At 42.2% G+C, this 23,537-nt stretch overlaps 1 protein-coding gene across 1 annotated transcript in view; it reads left to right on the top strand.

The window, feature by feature from the left end:
• LOC139447458 (IWS1-like protein) overlaps positions 1–23,537 on the top strand; it is a 28,294-nt gene extending 4,757 nt beyond the window's left edge. Inside the window, exons 3-18 of the mRNA XM_071228834.1 lie at positions 65–1,019; positions 3,574–3,670; positions 5,066–5,130; positions 6,858–6,891; positions 8,947–9,010; positions 9,204–9,261; positions 9,660–9,768; positions 10,499–10,643; positions 12,245–12,327; positions 12,639–12,690; positions 13,356–13,433; positions 14,017–14,134; positions 14,538–14,646; positions 15,294–15,353; positions 16,646–16,757; positions 19,255–23,537. Coding sequence (XP_071084935.1) covers positions 65–1,019; positions 3,574–3,670; positions 5,066–5,130; positions 6,858–6,891; positions 8,947–9,010; positions 9,204–9,261; positions 9,660–9,768; positions 10,499–10,643; positions 12,245–12,327; positions 12,639–12,690; positions 13,356–13,433; positions 14,017–14,134; positions 14,538–14,646; positions 15,294–15,353; positions 16,646–16,757; positions 19,255–19,380 — 2,265 coding nt within the window. The 3' untranslated portion in view covers positions 19,381–23,537. The remainder of the gene's footprint in view (positions 1–64; positions 1,020–3,573; positions 3,671–5,065; positions 5,131–6,857; positions 6,892–8,946; positions 9,011–9,203; positions 9,262–9,659; positions 9,769–10,498; positions 10,644–12,244; positions 12,328–12,638; positions 12,691–13,355; positions 13,434–14,016; positions 14,135–14,537; positions 14,647–15,293; positions 15,354–16,645; positions 16,758–19,254) is intronic.

Below are 23,537 nucleotides of genomic sequence, written 5' to 3'. Positions count from 1 at the left end.
ACATTGATGTATTGAATTTGTGTCGTGTACTTGGTCTGAGGTCTTGTTCTGCTTGTGTTTGAAGGGGGAAGAAGATGGCGCACCTCGTACTCCTGGCGGCGAGTCAGACCATGGCCCCCAGAGTGTTGAGGCACGGGGAGACGCTGTGGGGTCTGACAATGACCAGCCAGTGACGCAGGCTGATGATGGAGATGACTACTTCAGTGATGGCGGCGAGGTAGAGCGAGAGGAGGTCCAGCAGGATGTTGACGATGACGACGACGTTGAGCGAGAGGAGGTTGAACGGGAGGTGGAAGATGACCAAGAATATCAGCCTGGCAGTGACAACGAGGATGCCAGGCCTGGATCAGGTAGTCCACCAGGGTCTCCAGCCAGTGGATCTGTTGCTAGTCCTCCGGCGTCTCCTATGAGCGTTGCTAGTGGACCACAGTCTCCACCTGGAAGTGGGCCCCAGTCTCCGGCTGGTAGTCCCCCAGGATCTCCTGGCAGTCCAATGAGCATGGACGGGTCTGGTAGTCGACCTGGGTCATATGCCGGAAGTGGCCCCCAGTCACCTGCTGGCAGTGGGCCCAGGTCACCAGCAAGTGGTCCAGCTTCTCCAGCTGGTAGTGGTCCTCAAAGCCCTCAGTCACCCGGCAGTGGCCCTGCGTCCCCAGCTGGCAGTGGCCCTGCATCCCCAGCAGGAAGTGGGCCACAGTCACCGGGCAGTGGCCCTGCATCCCCAGCAGGAAGTGGGCCAGTGTCACCCGCAGGAAGTGGGCCAGGGTCGCCTGCAGGAAGTGGGCCAGGGTCCCTGGCAGGAAGAGGGCTGCAGTCCCCTGCATCACCAATGTTCAGTGCACCCAACTCCCCAATGGGATCCCCAATGGCTCCAGGTCTTGAGTCATTCCTACAAGAAGAAACACAACCCAGATCTGATCGGAGTCGCTCCCCATCTCCCGGAAGGAGCCGGGCACCGGGAGGGTCGCCATCTTACAGCCCTATGGGCAGTCCAAGGAGCGCCTCTCAGTCTCCACCAGGTACTGTAATGGCTGAACAAACCAATGTGCATTGTGGATGCAAAGAATGGTTGCCCTTATTGAAGACTTTCTTAATTATTAAGCCAGATTACAATAGGATAAAAAAGAAACAAGGCTTGTCACAGGATACATATTCAGATATACTAAATTTGATATTCATGTCAGTTACTTTTCATGCTACTTTATTTTTGAATATATTCCCATTTAACTGTTAGTCACATTTTCACCTGGAAAGCATAATTTTGAAATGGGTGAAATGTTTGTATGTCAAGGATGTAGATACTCAGGAGCCAATCCTTTAAGGAGGTAGGGTCACCAGTGCACATGTTTGGACATGGTGGAGCTTGTTTGTGCTGTAAAACAAGTCATAAAATTCTTCCTTGCATCCACAGGCAGATTGTACTTGACAGCCATACGTATTATCCCAATAGAGAACTTTGTGTCACGGTCTTGCAGACTCCCCACGAAAACATTCGTTTCAGAAGGTTGTTCATTGAATGACTGAATGATCAATAGATTTCTTGTAAATGAAGGGGCGGTCGGGTAGCCTAGTGGTTAAAGTGTTCGCTCGTCACGCCGAAGACCTGGGTTCGATTCCTGAATGTGTGGAGCCCATTTCTGGTGTCCCTAGCCGTGGTGTTGCTTGAATATTGCCCAAAGTGGCGTAAAACCATACTCATTCACTCAATCAATCAATCAATCAATCAACCAAAATCAATTTTAAACTATGTTACAAATGAGGGGAACCTTGTAAGTTTATATATATTAAACTTATGTTAGTACATTACTCTTGACTGTTAAGTTCTCTACTGGGATTGTACCGGAACAGTAGCTGTAGTGCATGTAGTGTTCAGATCATCGTGCTTCACAATGGCTGTCAGCAATGCCTCATTTCTTCTCATGCTCAGCAAATCAGGGCGGTCAGGTAGCCTAGTGGTTAAAGCGTTCGTTTCCCGACATGGGTACAATGTGTGAAGACCATTTGTGGTGTCCCCTGCCGTGATATTGCTGGAATATTGCTAAAAGCAGCGTAAAACCTAACTCACTCACTCACGCAGCAAATCTATGCCAACTTTTGTTTCGAGGGATATTATTCCGACATATTTTCATATAGGTGATGATTAGCTTCTGAATGAGTTTAATGAACTTTGGACAGGAAAGATTTTATAACTCAGTTCAGGCTTCACTCTAGGAATTTTCTGATATGGGCCCCTTATCATGGTTATTTGAATATTTCAATATTCCAGAGGTACGCCCATACAGCACAATGGTAAAATGCCCCATTGTATTTGAACATGTGGGCCTTTTTTCAAATTTATGGGTTAAAAGCACAAGGCCCCACCCTAGAATTATCCCTGTCAGTTAAATTGGTTAAGGACAGCCTAACCATTGTTGCAGTTAGAAGTGAATTGTTATGCGCACCATTTTCACTAGTTTGCAAAATATATCTGCTGGGCACAGAGTTGCCATCTACTTAATGGTGAAGGTGGTAGTCCACAAGAAAATGTCCTTCCTGAAATTTACTCGTCTCCAGAGGACTCATGTTAATCAGTGTTAATTGTAAACCCTGATAACTGACATCCATCCTTAAACAATGATAAACCGTGTTCCCTTGTCATGCTGAAGACCCACCTTGTTTCTCTGTACTGTATGAATCCCCATCTTGGTCTCCCAAACATCATCTTGCTGGCATACTGGTAAAAGTAGTGTAACACTAGGCATCTACCATTGAGGCCGCTAGTCCAAACTTGGTCTGTAACTTTCTGCAATTCGCAGAATTTACTTTACATTGTACCCAACTCTGTGTCAGACAAGCATTGCTGGAGCACCTCAAGCAACTTTGCAGTCACCAACAATGGCAACATCGTAAGCGCATGCCATTATTGACAGTCCACTGAGAAGCATGGTAATGTGACTATTGTATGTACCGTAGTGCAATCATACTGATGACGCTGATGCTGATACTTGTAACTGAAAGATAAAGATAACAGAAAAATATTCAATGTGTTCCACAATTTAAAATAGAATCTTTTTCCATAAGGGCAGTCCCCACCATTTTCCGCTGCCAATTTTTTTTTTAAATCTTTTGTAAATTCTAAACAAATATTAAAATAATTCTTCGCACAATTCTACAAACAATTAAGCTTAGTTTTCAAGAAATCCTGCACGATTTCTGCACAAAATATGATTTTCTGCAAGATAGGTAAATTTCTGCACAGAATGGGCATTTCTGTGAAATATTCTGCAAAATGCATAATACAGCAGAGACTGTTAGGGTTATAACAAAGAACCCTGTATGTCAAAACTTAATTTATGTTATGTGTCTGTGGTCTATTAAAACAAGACAGACAAGAAAAACTAAAATGTTACAGTACATGTATTTATTTTATAGGCCATATCTTATGTGAGAATTACAGAAAATAGAAAAATCACTGATAACAAGGCGTCTTTAGGAAGCTTAGCCTTGTATGGACTTGAGCTTGTCTCAAAAAGTGAGAGTTGTTGCAGTGTATAAGCATGCTAAGCATTGACTAACAAGCACATCTGATAACAGGTAGTCCCAGAGGCTCCCCACCTAGCCCAGGCCCAGGCTCAGACAAGGAGAATGATGGCGCCAGCGACCTGGGAAGTGGTGATGAAAGACGACCAAAGTAAGTGGCATTGTCAATACAATATGGCTTCATATAAACTATGTTCATCCGTCACCCATGATAACATACTTCCAACAAGTAGGGTAGCAGTGATATGTGTCTGTAGAGTCAGGGTTTAACAGTGTATACGTCACAGAAGTCATATGGGCAACAATGCAGTTTAACAGGCACAGTTTACCATTGCGCTTATTGACTCAGGCTGCTGACCATGGCTCTCTCTTCACCAGATCTCTTTGGCCTCTTTGCTTCTATGGTTAGTTGTGTTAGGGTTAGGGTAGTTACTCCCAACTCTATCCTTAGCCCTTGGATCTAACACCCCTTTTTGATCATAAGGGTTAGATACCATTTTCCGATCAAACAGCTCTTCACAACCCTTAGGGTTAGGCACCCTTTATGATCCTTAGGGTCAGTTGTGGTGTAGGGTATTGGTTAGCTGTCTCTTTTAACGAATGAATCAAATCTAAAGGGAGGAAACTCTGTTCACTTATATCAAGTTTCCAGTTTGGCGGAGAAAATGGCTGCTGCGCATACACCTAAAGGTAAACAGTCAGTTGCTGATGATTTGGTAAATGAGCACTAATCATTTGTGATAGCGCCTTTGGTCCCAAGGTAGGGCGTTGGCCAATAAGATTAATTCATTAGCCTAGCCTAGCCTAGCTTCAAGTTGGCAATGTGAGTTCGATCCTCCACACAGCGCTTATTGAAATCTGAAAAAGTGTGTGCAGTAAAGTGCACTATTCCCATAGTGCACTGTAATCGGAACGCTCATCGGAGCAACCAGGACGTGCCTTGATATGTTGGTTAGATTTGTTTGTTTGTTTGTTGTTTAACACCGCACTCAGCAATATTCCAGCCATATGTAATTAATCAAGTCTGGACCTGACATGCTCATGATGTCAATCACTGGATTGTCTGGTCCAGACTTGATTATTTACAGACCATCGTCATATAACTGGAAATATTGCTGAGTGCAGTGTTAAACAACAAAGAAAGAATACATCATGGTGGGAGGTCATTGGGAATTTTATATTTTATAAACCCAGAAGTGTCTCTGCGAATGCCTAGAATTATCCCTGGAGAGTGGAGATATACATACTTTGAAACCTAGTTATTCTAGACCCTGTCAGTCTGGACATTATTCCTTTCGTGAGTTTTGGGGTATGCATATATATCCCCAAAGAATTGAAGGGACATTTATTTTGAAACATAATTTGTTAACCCGGAAATGTGATTATCCAGAAGATTTCACTGGAACTGGTACAATTCAGATTAACAGGGTTTCACTGTACCCAACTGTGTGAGAAGACATTGCTTTCCATGGTTTAAGGGCTGATAAGCAAGTATTGTGGTGTCAAGCATGAATATACCACTGTATGCTGATATTCTGTGTTCCAGGCCTCGGAGAATCATTTCCGATGATGAAAGTGACCGAGAACCTGAGCCAGAAGAAAGGAAGAAAGGTGAGAACTCCAGATGACTTTTTGAGCAATTGAGTTTCTACTCTAGGGTTTCTATTTTAATTGGGTTACTTTTTCATTGGGTAACTAATATCTTTTCACTCATCTATTCATCACTCTATTGGGTTTTTCCCTAAATTAGTGAACATTTTAAGATTTGAAAAAAATGAAATAATCTTTAGATGTATTTAACTGTTCTAAATATATAGGCTTGACACGGAAAGTAAATTAGCTCGTAATTTTGTTTAGGAAATTAGCTCCTTTGTACGCATGCTGAAAAAGCTTCATTGGGTATTTATGCGTATGCAAGTTAATTGAAAGTAATTGGGTTTTGAATATTTTATAGGGGTATTTTACGCAAATACGCTGCTTATCTGTAGCTCTGAAGGTGAGTGTAATCAGGGTGTATAGATTCCTCCTTCATATCTTGAACCATGTTCCTTCCCAACTAATAAGAAATCAATGGTTGTCGGGAGAATCTGACTCCAATGGGGCTCAGGGTCATGTGTCATGGTCATGTGTTATTGACTTACTTTGATGACACGATAGTATGGATGATCAGCTTTTCTAGTACAGTTGTAGCAACTATTTGGTGTAGTACAACACCATCACAGGTAGGTGATTAACCATATGCTGTGCTGTTCAAAATATCACTTACTGTAAATACTTGCTTAAACATCTGTATCTAATCCAGTTATTGTTGTTGTCATGGGAAGATATTTAAAATGAACAGCAGTTCACACTTACACTAAACATCACTTCCATCAGGCCCACAAATATATTAGCCTATTGCATGGGTATTAGGTGGCGCCATTGGTCATGTCCAACTAGTCCGCAGTTCATTTTGTTGGTTGGTTGGTTGATTGTTTTACGCCGCACTCAGCCATATTCCAGCTATATGACAGCGGTCTGTAAATAATCGAATCTGGACCAGAGAATCCAGTGATTAATATCATGAGCATCGATCCACACAATTGGGATTGATGACATGCATCAACCAAGTCAGCGAGCCTGACCACCCGATCCCGTTAGTCGCCTTTTATGACAAGCATAGTCACCTTTTACGGCAAGTATGGGTTGCTGAAGACCTATTCTGCCCCGGAATGTTCATTTTGTAGAGATGATAAACATGGTTGTGGGTTTAATCTGTCTATGTCTATCCATGTACCAAGCTCATTCCCAGTGTGTGACACCTTCATTACACTCTCGGTAACATTGCTGCCACCAGTGTGGGCGCAGCCATTACAAGAATCTTGAAATTTGGCCTCTTACCCCAAATGAAGGCACGTTCATGCTTTTGTTTATGTGTTTGGTAATACTATCATAGTTCGTTTTGAAAAGGTTTACAACTGACCATATTTCCCAGATGAATTTACTTTGTATAATCAGATTGGTTCGAGATTTCAGAAAAAAGGGAAAATCAACCAACTTCTCCCTTACATTCTTACTATATCAATAACATGATAGTTTTAATGAAATAGAAATTCAAATTGACAAACAAAGAAAGTAATTTAGGAGGGGTAAGTGTTTCGGCTTCACGACAGTCGTCACTTGTTTGTAAACATAACGGTCAATCAGCTGCGAGTTCAACTCCAAACATGGTTGTGCTCATCTATCACGGTGGGGAGTTTTGACTGATGGCAGCGATAGTATAGGCTGTGAGGAGCTTGTCCATGTACATGTGTCAATGCTTTCTGTGATTATGTTACACTGTTTCAATTCTGTTGCAGCTAAAGCAAGTGATGATGAAGACAGCGATAAAGAGTAAGTAAACGTTTCCATATCTTGTCGTCCTGCAACCCAGCGTGGCTTCTGACTCCCAACACAGCATGCTCTTCTCCCATCCTTCGGAGTTTGCGACAAAATAGGTGTCCAGGTAGCTCATGTCTTTTGACAGAGACTACAAAATGGAGATGGTGTTTCAGTGTTCAGACCTCTTCCAGGAACACTTCTAACTACACCCTGCTTGAATAAAAAAAAAACACTTCTAACTACAAGACCACCTCTGTGGTCTAGTGGTAGAGCGTCCGCCCGGAGATCCCCGGCCGCGTCATACCAAAAGATGTTAAAAGATTGTACTTCTTGTTACCCTGTCTGGCGCTCAACATTAAGGGGCTAAAACAAGGACTGGTCGGCTCGGAGTCAGTATACTGTGTCTGATTGGGGTATTCATGTTAAACTGCGGCATGGTATCTCAGTGAGCTAGCACTATAAATCGGCATCAGTCCGGATTAGTACAAGCAGCCACACAAACACACACACGTACATGCACCTCGCTATATAAGTACAATAATCTTGGACGCGCCGTTAAACCCCATGAATCAGCTGAAATAGTTGAGGGGCAGGAACAGCTCTAACTACACCCTGCTTGAATCAACTGATATATGTATAGGGGACAATGTAATACTTTTGAATAGATTGAATCATGGTCCCTCTCCATTGTATAGATAGATATATGATGGAAAAGAAATTGTGTGAGGTAAAATAATTTAGATTCGTAACTTTTTCTCTCAAGCATGTGAGGAATTCACCGCGAAATAAGCCTCTAGATCAGCGATGCTTCCTAAGGCTTCCTCTGATATATACCCTGCACTGAACCTCAAGAGACAGCCTCTGTGGTCTATAGGTCGAGCATCCGCCCCGAGAGAAGGTCCGTGGTTCGATCCCTTGCCGCGTCATACCAAAAGACGTTAAAATATGGTACTTGTTGTTACCCTGTCTGGTGCTCAGCATAACGGGGCTAAAACAAGGACTGAGTCAGGCTCGGAGTCGTTATAAGGAATTCAGCATTATATAAGCTTCCCTCAAACGTCACATATGACATTGGCATAGTATTAACAATACGAACACTGTAGTCTGAATAATTCAGCTTCGGGTGTTATGGCCCCGAGAGTGTAGATGTGTTGCGTACTGCACTACTTGTGTTTTATTCTTGTAAAGTCAACATGACAGTAAAGAAAACAGGGCCCCGTTCCACAAAGCGATCGTAGCGCTAAGGTGATCGTAACTCCAATACTTTAACATTAGCTTACGACAGTCGTAGCGCTACGTTCGCTTTGTGGAACGGGGCCCATGTGTCGTTGATATCTGTCTTGTTGTCATCAGGTCATGATAGCTGTCTGTAATTAACAACTAGCCCAAAGCCTGAGTCTAGTAATATTTTGGAGGGCCTAGTAAGATCTGCTCATGCTTGTCCATATACTTAACACTGAAATCTGCTTATGCTAAACTACAAGTTTGGCAAAGACTGTGACAGGGACCATTTGAAGCTCACACTGTCAGCTACTCTTTCCTTCCCTTTGTTAATTTTTGGGACATTTCTGGATGCAGTGATTTAAAGGGACAATCATTTTAAGACAAAGTGGAATTAAAGTAGTATTTTGACCAGGGTGCACTTGCACAAAGCGATCTTAGCGCTAAGACTATCGTAAGCCTATTAAAGTATGGGAGTTACGATCATCTTAGGCGTAAGATCGCTTTGTGCAAGTGGGCCCAGAAATGCCTAGAATGCATGTGTTTTCTGAACATCAAATGTAATTTAACATTTCTTCAGCCCAAAGATTTAAATTTTAATGTTAATTATTGTAAAAGAGCCTTTTCATGTTCATTGGTTTGGTTAACAGTGAAATATGTGATACCTTTACAAAGCCAAAACTTTAGTCATTAAAAAAACCTGTCTTGGTAAATTGCAATTCCCTGTGCTGTAGAACTGACCAAATATAGGCCCCTGAGAACGCATAGATATCCCCGTGTTGTACTAGAACATCTCCCTGGTGTCTGCCCTGGCTGGTATCAATAATGTATGGTGATTTGTTTCAGGTCTGTCGCAGATGGGCTTATTGCTGACATTTTTGGCTCAAGTGACGAAGATGAAGAATTTGAGGTGAGCTTGGAATCGTAATTATGGCTGGACCATTTTTCACTCTTAGGTACTGTTTCTGCATGGGCGGTCGTGTAGCCTAGTGGTTAAAGCGTCTGCTCGTCATGCCGAAGGCCCGGGTTCAATTCACACCTTTGGTACAACCTGCTACTTACAGGGATACATTTCCACCTAATATATCCACCTGCTATTTCAGGGTTTTGGTGAAGCTGATGTAGAAGCCCATGCCAAGAAGAAAGAAAAAAAGAAAACAGGTAACCATTGATTGTCCTGTACAGTGGTGAAAAAGCTCTCCATTACTTCAGTTTAAAGTCTAACTTTGCCTGTAGGTACAATGGAAGTCGCTTGACCCAACGAAAAAGTCCTATTTATTCAGATAGTTCATTATTGTGGAATTGGCTGTAATCCATGGCAGTGGGGTATCCTAGCGGTTAAAGCATTCGCTCGTCACGCCGAAGACCCAGGCTGGATTCCCCACATGGGTACAATGTGAGAAGCCTAATTTGTTATGCCCCCTGTCGTGATATTGCTGGAATATTGCTAAAAGCGGTGTTAAACCATACTCACTCGCTAACAGTAATCACTGGGATGGAAGGGTTTGAGGACCGACAGGATCCAGACAAACACGACTCATTGTATATTTGTCTTGCAGCTGCGAAATCCGATGACGAGGATGGTCAGACTGGGGAAGCCGCTGGTCCGACCGGTGCCTTGCCTGAGCTGTCTGATGATGAGAATGAAGATGCTTTACAGAAGGACAAGTAGGTCACCTGGACTGGTTGTCCTGTATCCCACCTCCCTATTGGCTCCACAAATAGCTATAATGTTACTGTTGTCACTCACTCTTCCACATTAAACCATGTATTGGTGACGATCTGTCCAAACTTTGATGTTTGTGTACCGTAATTTCGACAAATATATCCAATATTTGAAAATATGCATTTGGGAAAACTATGGTCTATGTGAACATAAGCTATGACTAAACCTAATTTTGTTTATGATTTCTGTTTATATGTATAATTGTAAAAGTATATGAAATTGTGTAACCCTGACTCGGTACGGGGTGGCCCAGTCATCTAAGGAGCTGCAATTCGTTTTGCAGAGTTGCCTCCCTTGGGCATGCCAGAAACCTATGATTCTGGGTTCAAATCCTGGTTTTCTCCAATTATGTTTCTAAGTTTGTCAGCATCATACCCGTGCTCGTGGGTTTCACCAAAGTGGTAAATGTCTGAGACATGCATCACTTCAGGCTTTCCTCCCACATGAAGCTAACACGACTTGCTATAACTGAATACTGTCCAAAGTGGCTTTATTCATCATTATTCATATTGTTCACACTGTGAATCCCATCCCGGGTGTCTCCTGCCCCAATAGGTTGGTAGTGTACTGAACAAGGTGAGTAAATCTTCCACATACTAACTAACAGTGTTCTAATTTGAATAATATTATGCCACTGTCTCCATATGACCTTTTTTTTTTTTACTTTTACAGCTTTGTGTCCGACTTTGAATTGATGATGGAGAGGAAGAAGGAGGAAAGACAGAGACAGCGGAGGAAGAGGAAAGATTGTGACATGATCAATGATAATGATGACCTCATTGCTGACATGATTGGCAAGATGAAACTAGCAGCTGAGGTAGGTTCTCAGTCCACTGGACATTATTCCCACTGGCAACAAACTGTTACTTTTAATATTGATTGTTGATTGGTCCCATGGGGATTCCAGGTGATACTTTATCTCCAGCAACCTATGCTGGTCAGAAGAGGCAACCGAATGGATCAGGTTGTCATGCTTGGTGACTTGGTTGACAGCATATAGCTCCCTGATGACGTGGATCGTTGCTCACACATTTGGTAACTGTTTGATCCCTTGAGTGATCCTGGTTGAGTGTCAGTGTTTCTACTGACTGACAGGTAACTGTTTGATCCCTTGAGTGAAACTGGTTGACTGTCAGTGTTTCTACTGACTGTCAGGTAACTGTTTGATCCCTTGAGTGAAACTGGTTGACTGTCAGTGTTTCTACAGACTGACAGGTAACTGTTTGATCCCTTGAGTGAAACTGGTTGACTGTCAGTGTTTCTACTGACCGACAGGTAACTGTTTGATCCCTTGAGTGATCCTGGTTGAGTGTCAGTGTTTCTACTGACTGTCAGGTAACTGTTTGATCCCTTGAGTGAAACTGGTTGACTGTCAGTGTTTCTACAGACTGTTAAGTAACTGTTTGATCCCTTGAGTGAAACTGGTTGACTGTCAGTGTTTCTACAGACTGACAGGTAACTGTTTGATCCCTTGAGTGAAACTGGTTGACTGTCAGTGTTTCTACTGACTGACAGGTAACTGTTTGATCTCTTGAGTGATCCTGGTTGAGTGTCAGTGTTTCTACTGACTGACAGGTAACTGTTTGATCCCTTGAGTGAAACTGGTTGACTGTCAGTGTTTCTACTGACCGACAGGTAACTGTTTGATCCCTTGAGTGATCCTGGTTGAGTGTCAGTGTTTCTACTGACTGTCAGGTAACTGTTTGATCCCTTGAGTGAAACTGGTTGACTGTCAGTGTTTCTACAGACTGTTAAGTAACTGTTTGATCCCTTGAGTGAAACTGGTTGACTGTCAGTGTTTCTACAGACTGACAGGTAACTGTTTGATCCCTTGAGTGAAACTGGTTGACTGTCAGTGTTTCTACTGACTGACAGGTAACTGTTTGATCTCTTGAGTGATCCTGGTTGAGTGTCAGTGTTTCTACTGACTGACAGGTAACTGTTTGATCCCTTGAGTGAAACTGGTTGACTGTCAGTGTTTCTACTGACTGACAGGTAACTGTTTGATCCCTTGAGTGATCCTGGTTGAGTGTCAGTGTTTCTACTGACTGTCAGGTAACTGTTTGATCCCTTGAGTGAAACTGGTTGAGTGTCAGTGTTTCTACTGACTGACAGGTAACTGTTTGATCCCTTGAGTGATCCTGGTTGAGTGTCAGTGTTTCAACAGACTGTCAGGTAACTGTTTGATCCCTTGAGGGAAACTGGTTGTGTCAGTGGTTCTACTGACTGACAGGTAACTGTTTGATCCCTTGAGTGATCCTGGTTGAGTGTCAGTGTTTCTACTGACTGTCAGGTAACTGTTTGATCCCTTGAGTGATCCTGGTTGACTGTCAGTGGTTCTATGGTAACTGTTTGATCCCTTGAGTGATCCTGGTTGACTGTCAGTGTTTCTATGGTAACTGTTTACTTTGTTGACAGGAAGACCGAGAGTTGAACAAGAAGAGACAGGCTGCCACCAAGAAACTGAAGCTCCTTCCATGGGTCATCTCCCAACTCAAGAAGTAAGCAGATTGTAGCGACTAGCTGAGTGATTTCCATGTCATAAAATATATACTGAGAATACAAATTTTATTATGATGTGAACGTGACAATAAATACTTCTTTTACAACACGGGGCGGTCGGGTAGCCTGGTGGTTAAAGCGTTCGCTCGTCACACCGAAGTCCTGGGTTCGATTCCCGACATGGGTACAATGTGTGAAGCCCATTTCTGGTGTCCCCCGCCGTGATATTGCTGGAATATTGCTAAAAGCGGCGTAAAACCATACTCACTCACTCACTCTTTTACAACATATTTGATGGATTTCTTTGCAGAGCTGATCTCCACATAATATTCCTAGACTCTGGGATCCTTAGTGCAATTACAGTAAGTGAATTTATATTACTGGAATATTACTTTAGGATTGTGCACTTAAGCACTTGTGGAAATGGAGACAACTTACATGGTATATTCTTAACTTGATATTGCTGGAAAATTACTTACTATAATCAAGATGACACTGCTCACTTTAGGACTTGTGGGAAGGGGAGACAACTCAACTAACAATCTGAATTCTTAGCTTGATATTGATTTTGTCCAGGCGGAGTAGAATGTCTGTGGACGATTTATGATGTGATGGAGAGGGTTGATTTTGAGAAACTCTGATGCAAATTAGATTATTAATATGCGCAAAGACTAAGGTTTTCATTTCAAAAAGGTATTCTCATGAACATTTATGTCAAACAAAGAAATGTCTTGTTTAAAAGATTTTCTTTGTCAATACACCAGAAGAGTGAAAGCAATGTTAAGCCTTTCTACCGTCTTTGTCATATTGGCTTCACACATTAATTTCCTGAAGAAATCTCTTGAAACAATATTCCTATAAAAATATAGAAAGAAAAATGTTGAGGAAAACTTATATGATTTTTTTGTTTTTTATCTACAATATTATAACAAGGAAGTTAATTGGTCTGACATAATTATGCATTCATAGACTGTAGTGATAATTGTTTTGAGCTATTTAAAGTGATATTTCATTTTGTTGCTTTCAGGAATGGTTGGCGCCTCTTCCAGATAAAAGTTTGCCACATCTTACCATCAGGGAATCTTTACTGAAGATATTATGGGATGTAAGTGACTAGTGTGTCCCACCCTAACGGGATCCAGGTTAGAACAGGTGCTCAGTATCCTGTGCTTGTCATGAGAGGCGACGTAATGGAGTGATCAGACTGACTTATTTGCATGTCATTGTACCCTGCTTGGGATGTTGCCCATGTCCTGTCAATCACTGGTTTGTCTGGCCCAGACTTTATAATAAAAAAGTTATAATATATTATAGATTTATCTATCTGAGCCATGAAGATCTGGGGTAGAATAGGTCTTCAGCAACCCATGATTGCCGTAAAAGGCTACTATGCTTGTCGTAAGAGGCGACTAACGAGATCAGGTGGTCAGGCTCGCTGACTTGGTTCATGCATGCCGCAGTTTAACAAGAATACCCCGCTCAGACACAGTATACTGACTCCATGTCGACCAGTCCTTGTTTAGCCCCTTAATGCAGAGCGCCAGACAGGGTAACAACAAGTACCGTCTTTTAACATCGTTTGGTATGATGCGGCCGGGGATCAAACCCAGGACCTTTTGCTCTCCGGGCTGACGAACTACCTCTAGACCATGGAGGCGGTCCAAATATATACCATGTGTATTTTTCAGTTTCCGGCCATCAGCTCGGACAGTCTGAAGATGAGTGGAATCGGGAAAGCTGTCATGTATCTGTACAAACACCCTAGGGAGGTGCGCCCAAATAAGGAAAAGGCGGGGAAACTGATCAGTGAGTTGAACACACTCCAGCTTATAGTTGTGCCGGGACTAAAAGAGTCATCCAGGGCCCAGTTTCATGAAACTCGTAATATTGAAATGTGATGCCACAGGGTCCCAGGTTCATTTCTCAGTGGTCTTGCAACACACTCTTAGCTAAGGTTTACTTTCCTCATTCCTAAATACAAGCTGTCTTCTTAAACTGCTACTTTGTATTTTGTGTTGGGGTGGGGGGTACATTTTGGTGATTTTCGAGAGTTTGGTCGAATTAAGAGTTTGCTTGTCACTAGGTGTTATTCAACTGTCTGGCCCAGACTCGATTATTTATGGGCCACTGTCATATAGCTGGAATATTGCTGAGTGTGGCACTAAACAACAAACAAACAAAAATCATTCATCTGTACTTTCCTTTCTAGATGAGTGGTCTCGACCTATTTTCAACCTAACATCAAATTACAAAACTTTGTCCAGAGACGAGAGAGAACAGAGAGATTATGAACAGCTGCCCAAGAGGAGGAAACTCAGGTACACATTACGTTTGGGAATTGTCCTAGTTCTATTCCTGGCATACATGGAGGACTATTATAGGCTTGAGGCAGCTGACACTTGATGACAAGCACTTTCATTATTTTGCCCATTCTATTTTATATTTTTTTTAATTTATTTATTTTTATTTATTTCTATATTTATTTATTTATTTATGAATGAATGAATGAATGAATGAATGAATGAATGAATGAATGAATGAATGAATGAATGAATGAATGAATGAATGAATGAATGAAACACACAAACACACAAACACACAAACAAAATGTCTGATTTTGTTGACAGTTAACTTTGTCAATTTTGTTGCTGGAATTGTGAACCTACCTGGTACTGGGAAATTCTAAAAGTTGTCAATGGAACAGTTTGGGACAAGAGGTAGAAATTTCCAGATGAACAATTAATTCTTATTTTAAAGAGGTAGGAATATGCCTACCTGAAAGGATATGGATGGTGTGTTCCATTATAACATGGTTAGTATAGATCTGAGTGTCATCAAATTAGATGTTGTAAGTTTTTTAATTATTTTTTACTGGGGGTTGGGCTCTATTATGTTTTCCTGTTTGTAATACTCGACTCCTGATGTAGAGATTGTTGATGCTATTGATAGTTAATCTCTGTTACAGTTTAGAAGGAAGTCAGACTCCGAGGAGAGATATCGACAATGCAATGGAAGGAGAAAAGAAGTAAGTCGTCCTGCAACCTCATCACTGATGGCCAGTGCCCTCAAGTAATGGGTCAAGTCTACTCACACCTTACTAGGAGCTCATTATGGCCCACACAATGTTGTGGCTGTTCCATCCATCCACCCTACCTCAATGATGCTAGTCCATCTCCCCACTGCCACACACTTAATTCATTGCTGTTCAGGTCACAGTTTATTTCATTGTTTGGTCTGCTGTTCCTAAGCCCTGGATAAAATTACAGAAATATTTTTGCTTTAACAAACAGACCTTTGAATGTCTTTGTGTTAATAGAGGTCATGGGTGGCCCAGTCGTCTAAGGAGCTGCGATTCGCTGTGCAGAGTTGCGACCCTTGGGCACGCCAGAAACCTATGATTGTGGGTTCGAATCCCGGTTCGCCCCTATCATGTTTCTAGGTTTGTCAGCACCATACCCGTGCTCGTGGGTTTCACTGAAGTGGCAAACGTCTGAGACCTGCATCACTTCGGGCTTTCCTCCCACATTAAGCTGACACGCCGTGATATAACTGTTAAAAGCGGCGTTAAACCAAACTCACTCACTCACTCACTCACTCACTCACTCACTCACTCACTCACTTTGTGTTAATAGTCATGTTTTGAACAGCCTGGCGTTGCTGCTCATGCATTCAGTCACTTGTTTCCATGCCCCTGACACAATTATTCACAGGTTGCTGTGATACAGCTTGTATATTGACTGCTGCTTCAAGCAACTCAACTCGTGCTATATGCCATGAGTTTGTCTGGGTATAATAAAGCCCCTCAGTGCAGTTGACTAATGTATGTAGTATATCCCTAAAACACAAACATTGCCTGATTATTAGAGCTTTGTATCGCCTGGTATATGCAATACGATTTGATCACGAAACGGATTGACTGGTATCGTGATACACCACATCAAATAGTAAGGAATGATGAAGTCACTGAAATACAGCTCTTAAACCCCTTACTTTATCCATTTATTTATTGTTATTTCAAAAACAAAGAAGACCATAAGAACAAAACAGTTTTAAATGAAGGAATGGTTATTGAATGTAACAGTTACCTGGTGCATCCACAGCTGCCCCGTCCTTAATTTCTGCCATGCTTGCAGGTGGCGCTATGCTACTTCTGCCATTATGGGATGTAACTATTAGTTCCTGTTCTATTTATAGCGTATCGCAATCTCACAAACTGACAATTCAAGTATCGTATGTACCTAGTATCGATGGTATCGGTGATTCGTTCCAGCCCTACTGATCATTATTTCTGACACAAGTGTTTGGATGACTTTTCAGAGCCTTGCGTCCGGGTGATCCGGGGTGGGTGTATCGAGCCAGAGTCCCTACCCCCTCCAACAGAGACTATGTTGTACGACCAAAGACAGAGATAGACTACACAGCAAAGAAGGTTTGTTTCTCACTTTATCTCTTAGAATTTTTCAATTCCACATGAAGATAGAATTAAACATTGAATTCAACAAGCTTGACAAACTGTTGAAGGTATTTTAACCATTGTTGTGTAGTTTACATTTGTGGAACACTTTTGTGAAACTATTGAAGCCGTATGATTATAACCTTCACATACTGGCATTAAACCCACCTCACTCACTCACACCCACCTTCACATACCGGCATTAAACCCAATTCACTCACACCAACCTTCACATACCGGCATTAAACCCAACTCACTCACACCCTCCTTCACATACCGGCATTAAACCCAACTCACTCACGCCCACCTTCACATACCGGCATTAAACCCACCTCACTCACTCACACCCACCTTCACATACCGGCATTAAACCCAATTCACTCACACCAACCTTCACATACCGGCATTAAACCCAACTCACTCACACCCTCCTTCACATACCGGCATTAAACCCAACTCACTCAACCCTCCTTCACGTAGCGGTGATTAACCCAACTCAATCACACCCTCCTTCACATACCGGCATTAAACCCAACTCACTCACTCACTCACTAACTCACACCCACCTTCACATACCGGCATTAAACCCAACTCACTCACTCACTCACGTCCACCTTCACATACCAGTGTTAAACCCACCTCACTCACGCCCACCTTCACATACCGGCATTAAACCCACCTCACTCACTCACACCCACCTTCACATACCGGTATTAAACCCAACTCACTCACACCCTCCTTCACATACCGGCATTAAACCCGGTATCACACCCACCTTCACATAGCGGTGATTAACCCAACTCAATCACACCCGCCTTCACATACCGGCATTAAACCCAACTCACTCACTCACTCACACCCACCTTCACATAGCGGTGATTAACCCAACTCAATCACACCCTCCTTCACATACCGGCATTAAACCCAACTCACACACTCACTCACACCCACCTTCACATAGCGGTGATTAACCCAACTCAATCACACCCACCTTCACATACCGGCATTAAACCCACCTCACTCACACCCTTCACATAACAGCATTAAACCCACCTCACTCACACCCACCTTCACATAACAGCATTAAACCCACCTCACTCACACCCACCTTCACATACCGGCATTAAACCCAACTCAATCACACCCTCCTTCACATACCAGCATTAAACCCACCTCACTCACTCACACCCACCTTCACATACCGGCATTAAACCCACCTCACTCACACCCACCTTCACATACCGGCATTAAACCCAACTCACTCACGCCCACCTTCACATACCGGCATTAAACCCACCTCACTCACACCCACCTTCACATACCGGCATTAAACCCAACTCACTCACGCCCACCTTCACATACCGGCATTAAACCCACCTCACTCACACCCACCTTCACATACCGGCATTAAACCCACCTCACTCACACCCACCTTCACATACCGGCGATTAACCCACCTCACTCACTCAGACCCACCTTTAGCAGCGTTAAACCCACTTCACTCACTCACTCACACCCACCTTCACATACCGGCATTAAACCCAACTCACACACTCACTCACACCCACCTTCACATACCGGCATTAAACCCACCTCACTCACACCCACCTTCACATAGCGGTGATTAACCCAACTCAATCACACCCTCCTTCACATACCGGCATTAAACCCAACTCAATCACACCCACCTTCACATACCGGCATTAAACCCACCTCACTCACACCCACCTTCACATACCGGCATTAAACCCAACTCACTCACACCCACCTTCACATACCGGCATTAAACCCACCTCACTCACACCCACCTTCACATACCGGCATTAAACCCACCTCACTCACACCCACCTTCACATACCGGCGATTAACCCACCTCACTCACTCAGACCCACCTTTAGCAGCGTTAAACCCACTTCACTCACTCACTCACACCCACCTTCACATACTGGCTTTGAACCCACCTCACTCACATACATGATTTAGACTCCCTTTGCAATATCTGATATGATGTTTTGTTGAAGCTATTTCTGGAACACAGGCATTTGTTTGTTTGTTTGTTGTTTTGCCTTGAATTATGGGAAGAGGGCCTTGGAATGCCTTGAATTTTGTGACTGAAATTCTATTGAACCCTCAATTCATTCTTGTCCTGAGCGTGAATAAAATAATCATTGGGTGTTTGAAATGTGTGACTGGTTGTCCTTTTATCTTGAGGTCTGATTTATGCAATATGTCAACGACCACTTGACTATTGGGTTATCATATTGCCATACTTAAAAACATGTAATTGCAATACTACAATACCAACAAGCATCTAACTTCTTTGAAAGCTGACGTCATTGATTGCCATGACGTATTACCATGTCCACACCCAAGGTGCTGTATATTGTAGGTGAAGGTGGTGAATGCGTCTCATAAGTCAAATACATAGTTTGCCATATGCTCTGAATTGATTTGTAAAATATTTGTTTTACAGAGTACAGGAAAGAAGGATCCAAGTCGGTATGATAAACATGCACGAGCATTTGCAGATAGAAAGAAGAACAGTAAGGCCCAGAGAGCTATCACCATCAGCATTGAAGGCAGGAACATGGCCCTCTGAGTCCTCTAGTGCATGCTGGGAGTGCTGCTTGACAACCAATCACCATCAACATTGAAGGCAGGAACATGGCCCTCTGAGTCCTCTAGTGCATGCTGGGAGTGCTGCTTGACAACCAATCACCATCAACATTGAAGGCAGAAACATGGCCCTCTGAGTCCTCTAGTGCATGCTGGGAGTGCTGCTTGACAACCAATCACCATCAACATTGAAGGCAGAAACATGGCCCTCTGAGTCCTCTAGTGCATGCTGGGAGTGCTGCTTGACAACCAATCACCATCAACATTGAAGGCAGGAACATGGCCCTGAGTCTTCTGGTGCATGCTGGGAATGCTGCTTGTCTACCAATCAGTGATTGAGTTGATGACACTTAGCCATACAGATCTGCAGGGTGTTCACCGATATAGAGATGTAATGAAAATTATATTTTCTGAGGATTACTTTTGATCTGCAAAAAAATCCATTAAATGCAACCAGTGAATGAATGGTTCATACTAATTTGTCAGAAAAGTATTTGTCAACCATTCCTCCGCGTATGATAGAGTTAAATGGTTGAAGTGGACTTGAGTAGGTCACAGAAAATGTTTTGTTTTTCAAAAGGGATGTATGATCAATATGAAAGTGTGTCAATATTTGTGCAAGATTCTTTGATGTCATCAAACAACTCACCCTCTTTAAGGAGCGGTAGTTTAACATGTACCGTCACTGATTTGTGTGAGCAATGTCTAGTTGGCAATGTATTACAAATATGCCTCCAAGAATAATATTACAGTAGAACATGGATATAACGAACTACAAGGGACCAGAGGAATCAGTTCGTTAATCTGTTGTTCGCTATACACGTTTTCGTTCGGAAACGTCCGCCATCTTGGATAAGACAAAACACAGATTTTCCAATGACAGACATAATATTTTTCAGACAATATTACCTGTACAGGTAAGATTAACACAATGCAAATTTAACAAGGTTGATCCGTCACCACTGATTGTGTTGATTCGCCGCTGATCGTGTACAGCCAATTGTCAGTGTCACTTGACACTGAGTGAGATTTCTCAGTTCGCTTGACACGTCACTAATTAGTGAAAGATGGGCTTGTCGTCGATCAGATATCAGTTCGCTGTATCCGTTAGTTTGCTGTAGAGAGTTTGTTATATACGTAAATTTTATATGATATTATATAGGAGATCAGTCGGGTATTTTTTAACAGTTCGTTGTATCCGTTTGTTCGTTATATCCGTGTTCTACTGTACCTACAAGTAAGCTTCTTGTTAATGGAATTGGTGAATTTCCAAGTGAAACATTAATTGTACATTTCAATACTGTTTCATAAAATCAAATCATCGTTGATACTTATTTATGTCTCGGTTCTGTTTGTATTGATAATATTATGCATCAGAGTGCTGACTGAAAAAAGACGAGAAATCAGCCCCCAGATTAATTCATGAGAGCCTTCTGTCTTTTTGGTTTGTAAATTTCTTTTCTTGCAATCTTGTCAAAATCAGATCTTAGTTCTTGCTACTGCTTAACAAAGAGCTGAGGAGATCCCATTACGGTTCCCGTCAGAATGACCTTTCATCCAACCAATCAGAGCATCGCTTACCAGAATGGGAGGGTATCAGTCCGAATTTGTTTTCTCGTCATGCAAATTCAAAAAGGTAAATGCAGGGTGTTCGGAATGACAGTCACAGGCAGTCAACTGATTCCAATGTTCTAGACATGGTATTTCACTTCAATGGGATAAACATATGAAACAAAATAGACTTTCCATGGTCCATTGGAAGTACTGTCATTCAATCTAGACCACATATTAGACATTCCAGAATGTTTTTGGTTCTGTTTTAACATTTTCTTAAGGTAGTCTCTTTTCCGGTACAGTCAAAATTTGGAAACTAAATTCGAGAAAGCTTCTTTCAGATTGGCTGATGTTGAGCTTCCTGTTTCATTGGTCGTTCAAAGTTTGTGAAAGGTCGTTCTGATGTGACCTGTAATATGTCATCAGATCTTTGGTGTAATGGTAGCAAGCACTAAAATCTGATTTTAATGAGACTGGTTATCTTGAAAATAGTCAGTTCTCAAAGTAAGATAAGACTTTTTTTAGATTTTCCCCAACCAAGAACTTTCCTATGGCAACAAACATGTACGTGTGATTGTGCACAACTCTTACAGTCACCAAATATTTGCAGGGATGAGAATAAATATTTTTCTTTTCAGCTGAAACTTCTTTGCAATGGAGTGTGGTCCATAATTTGGATTTTTTTAAAGGGGAAGCCATCAGATTTTAACAAATTTGTGGTCACTAAAACTTGCGGAAATTTGCAGATCAGCGGAAGATTCTCACCCCTCTATAGGGGAACAATGTTCTTGTTCATTACCTTACACTACAGTGTCTTCAAGGCCCCACGGTTTGCTGAATGTTTCCTCGACCATATCAGGGTGTGCTGGTTGTGGGTCAGTGTCCTGGGTTCACCACAACAATGATCAATGGTCAGTTGGTACCATGTTAAACGTTTAAGTCATTTTGACTCATAAAGCGGACGGGGTGGTCGGTGGCCTAGTGGTTAAAACGTTCGCTCGTAACGCTGAAGACACAGGTTCAATTCCCGACATGGGTACAATGTGTGAAGCCCATTTCTGGTGTCCCCCACCGTGTTATTGCTGGAATATTGCTAAAAGTGGCGTAAAATCATACTCACTCACTCATAAAGCTGACCAGTGGGGACATAACTGAAATACTGTTCAAAGCAGCTTTGTACCAAACTCTCGTTTCCAGTACAGATGTTCAGTATTGGAGACCCATGTAACACAGGGATCCAAAGTACCTCATTTATATACATGTACCATATTTTGGTGTGTTTTTTATTTTGTCAGACATTCTACAAATATTAATACACATACACTCGAGACTAGAGAAGGATGTTTGATGGTGAAAATAAGTCTAATATTTTATTTGAATAACTTTGGATTCCTGTGCATATACATCTGCATATATGCACGAGAGAAGAATGTTTGACACAAACAATTTGTTCTCTTCCCTTTACCACTATTTCCCATTGGGGACGGTCGGATAGCCTAGTGGTTAAAGCGTTCGCCCATCACGCCGAAGCCCCGGGTTCAATTCCCGACATGGGTACATTGTGTGAAGCCCATTTCTGGTGTCCCCCGCCGTGATATTGCTGGAATATTTTGCTAAAAGCAGTGTAAAACCATACTCACTCATCCTTGTGATTACTGCTGAAGTATACACACTTCACAATTCAATGACAGCTACTGGCTGCACACAACACCTAAGCTTCTGGGTATGTGGGCAATGTCTAACATATTACAGCTTCCCAGTGTCATTGATTCGCCAACATGACAAGACAGTACTATGTAGGCATTCATTCATTCATATCTTTGGCTTGTTTTGTATTCAGTCCTTTTCACTTGCAAACATACATTCCACATGTGATAGTCTTAGGCCGGTATCGCTAGCACATCATGCATGATGGACTGGTTCATCATCTCCATCTTCACGAGGCAAGGGAGTTAACTGGCTGTAAAAGTCCTCCATCCTTCCTGAATTAGGTTGGGATGTCGGGTAGCACCATCAGTAGCTATTATGAGTTATGTCCCTTATATGTCCCCCCTATTGACCAATCAGATTCCACCTCTCATATCACTTGCATCAGCTTCAAACAAAATGGTGGTACCAAGTCAAGATGATCTGATCAAAATTCAAAATCTATATTGTGATAAGACGGATCTTACTTTGCGAAATGAAGCACCATCTTATCACAATATAGATTTTGAATACTGATCATCCTTCTCTAGTCTCAAATGTATTTGACTTTTATAGTCAGTGTAATGCATCTTCCCGAGACGAGGGAGTTATCCCGTGGAAGCGCATTTTCTTCCTCCTTATTTTTGACTTGTCAAACTGGAAGTAGTAACAATGGGAATTTGTGAAAACAAAACACCATAAAACTCTAAAGTACAAGTTTGATCTTCTAATAAGTTTTGGTTTCTGCGCTCCATGCATAGAAGGTTAAGGACATGATTTGACATGAAGACGGGGTGTGGAAGAAGTAGCATGTGTCTGTTCCTGGTCATGTATGGTGTCATGCATCATTCTGAATCATTCATCAACTCATTGTGTACATACGTCAGACATACACCTGTA

The sequence above is a fragment of the Haliotis cracherodii genome, unplaced genomic scaffold (assembly GCF_022045235.1).
Source record: "Haliotis cracherodii isolate W230 unplaced genomic scaffold, xgHalCrac1.p SCAF_7, whole genome shotgun sequence".
Classification (NCBI taxonomy): domain Eukaryota; kingdom Metazoa; phylum Mollusca; class Gastropoda; order Lepetellida; family Haliotidae; genus Haliotis; species Haliotis cracherodii.
Note: the sequence above shows the minus strand (reverse complement) of the source record. Positions and strands in the feature narration are given on the sequence as shown.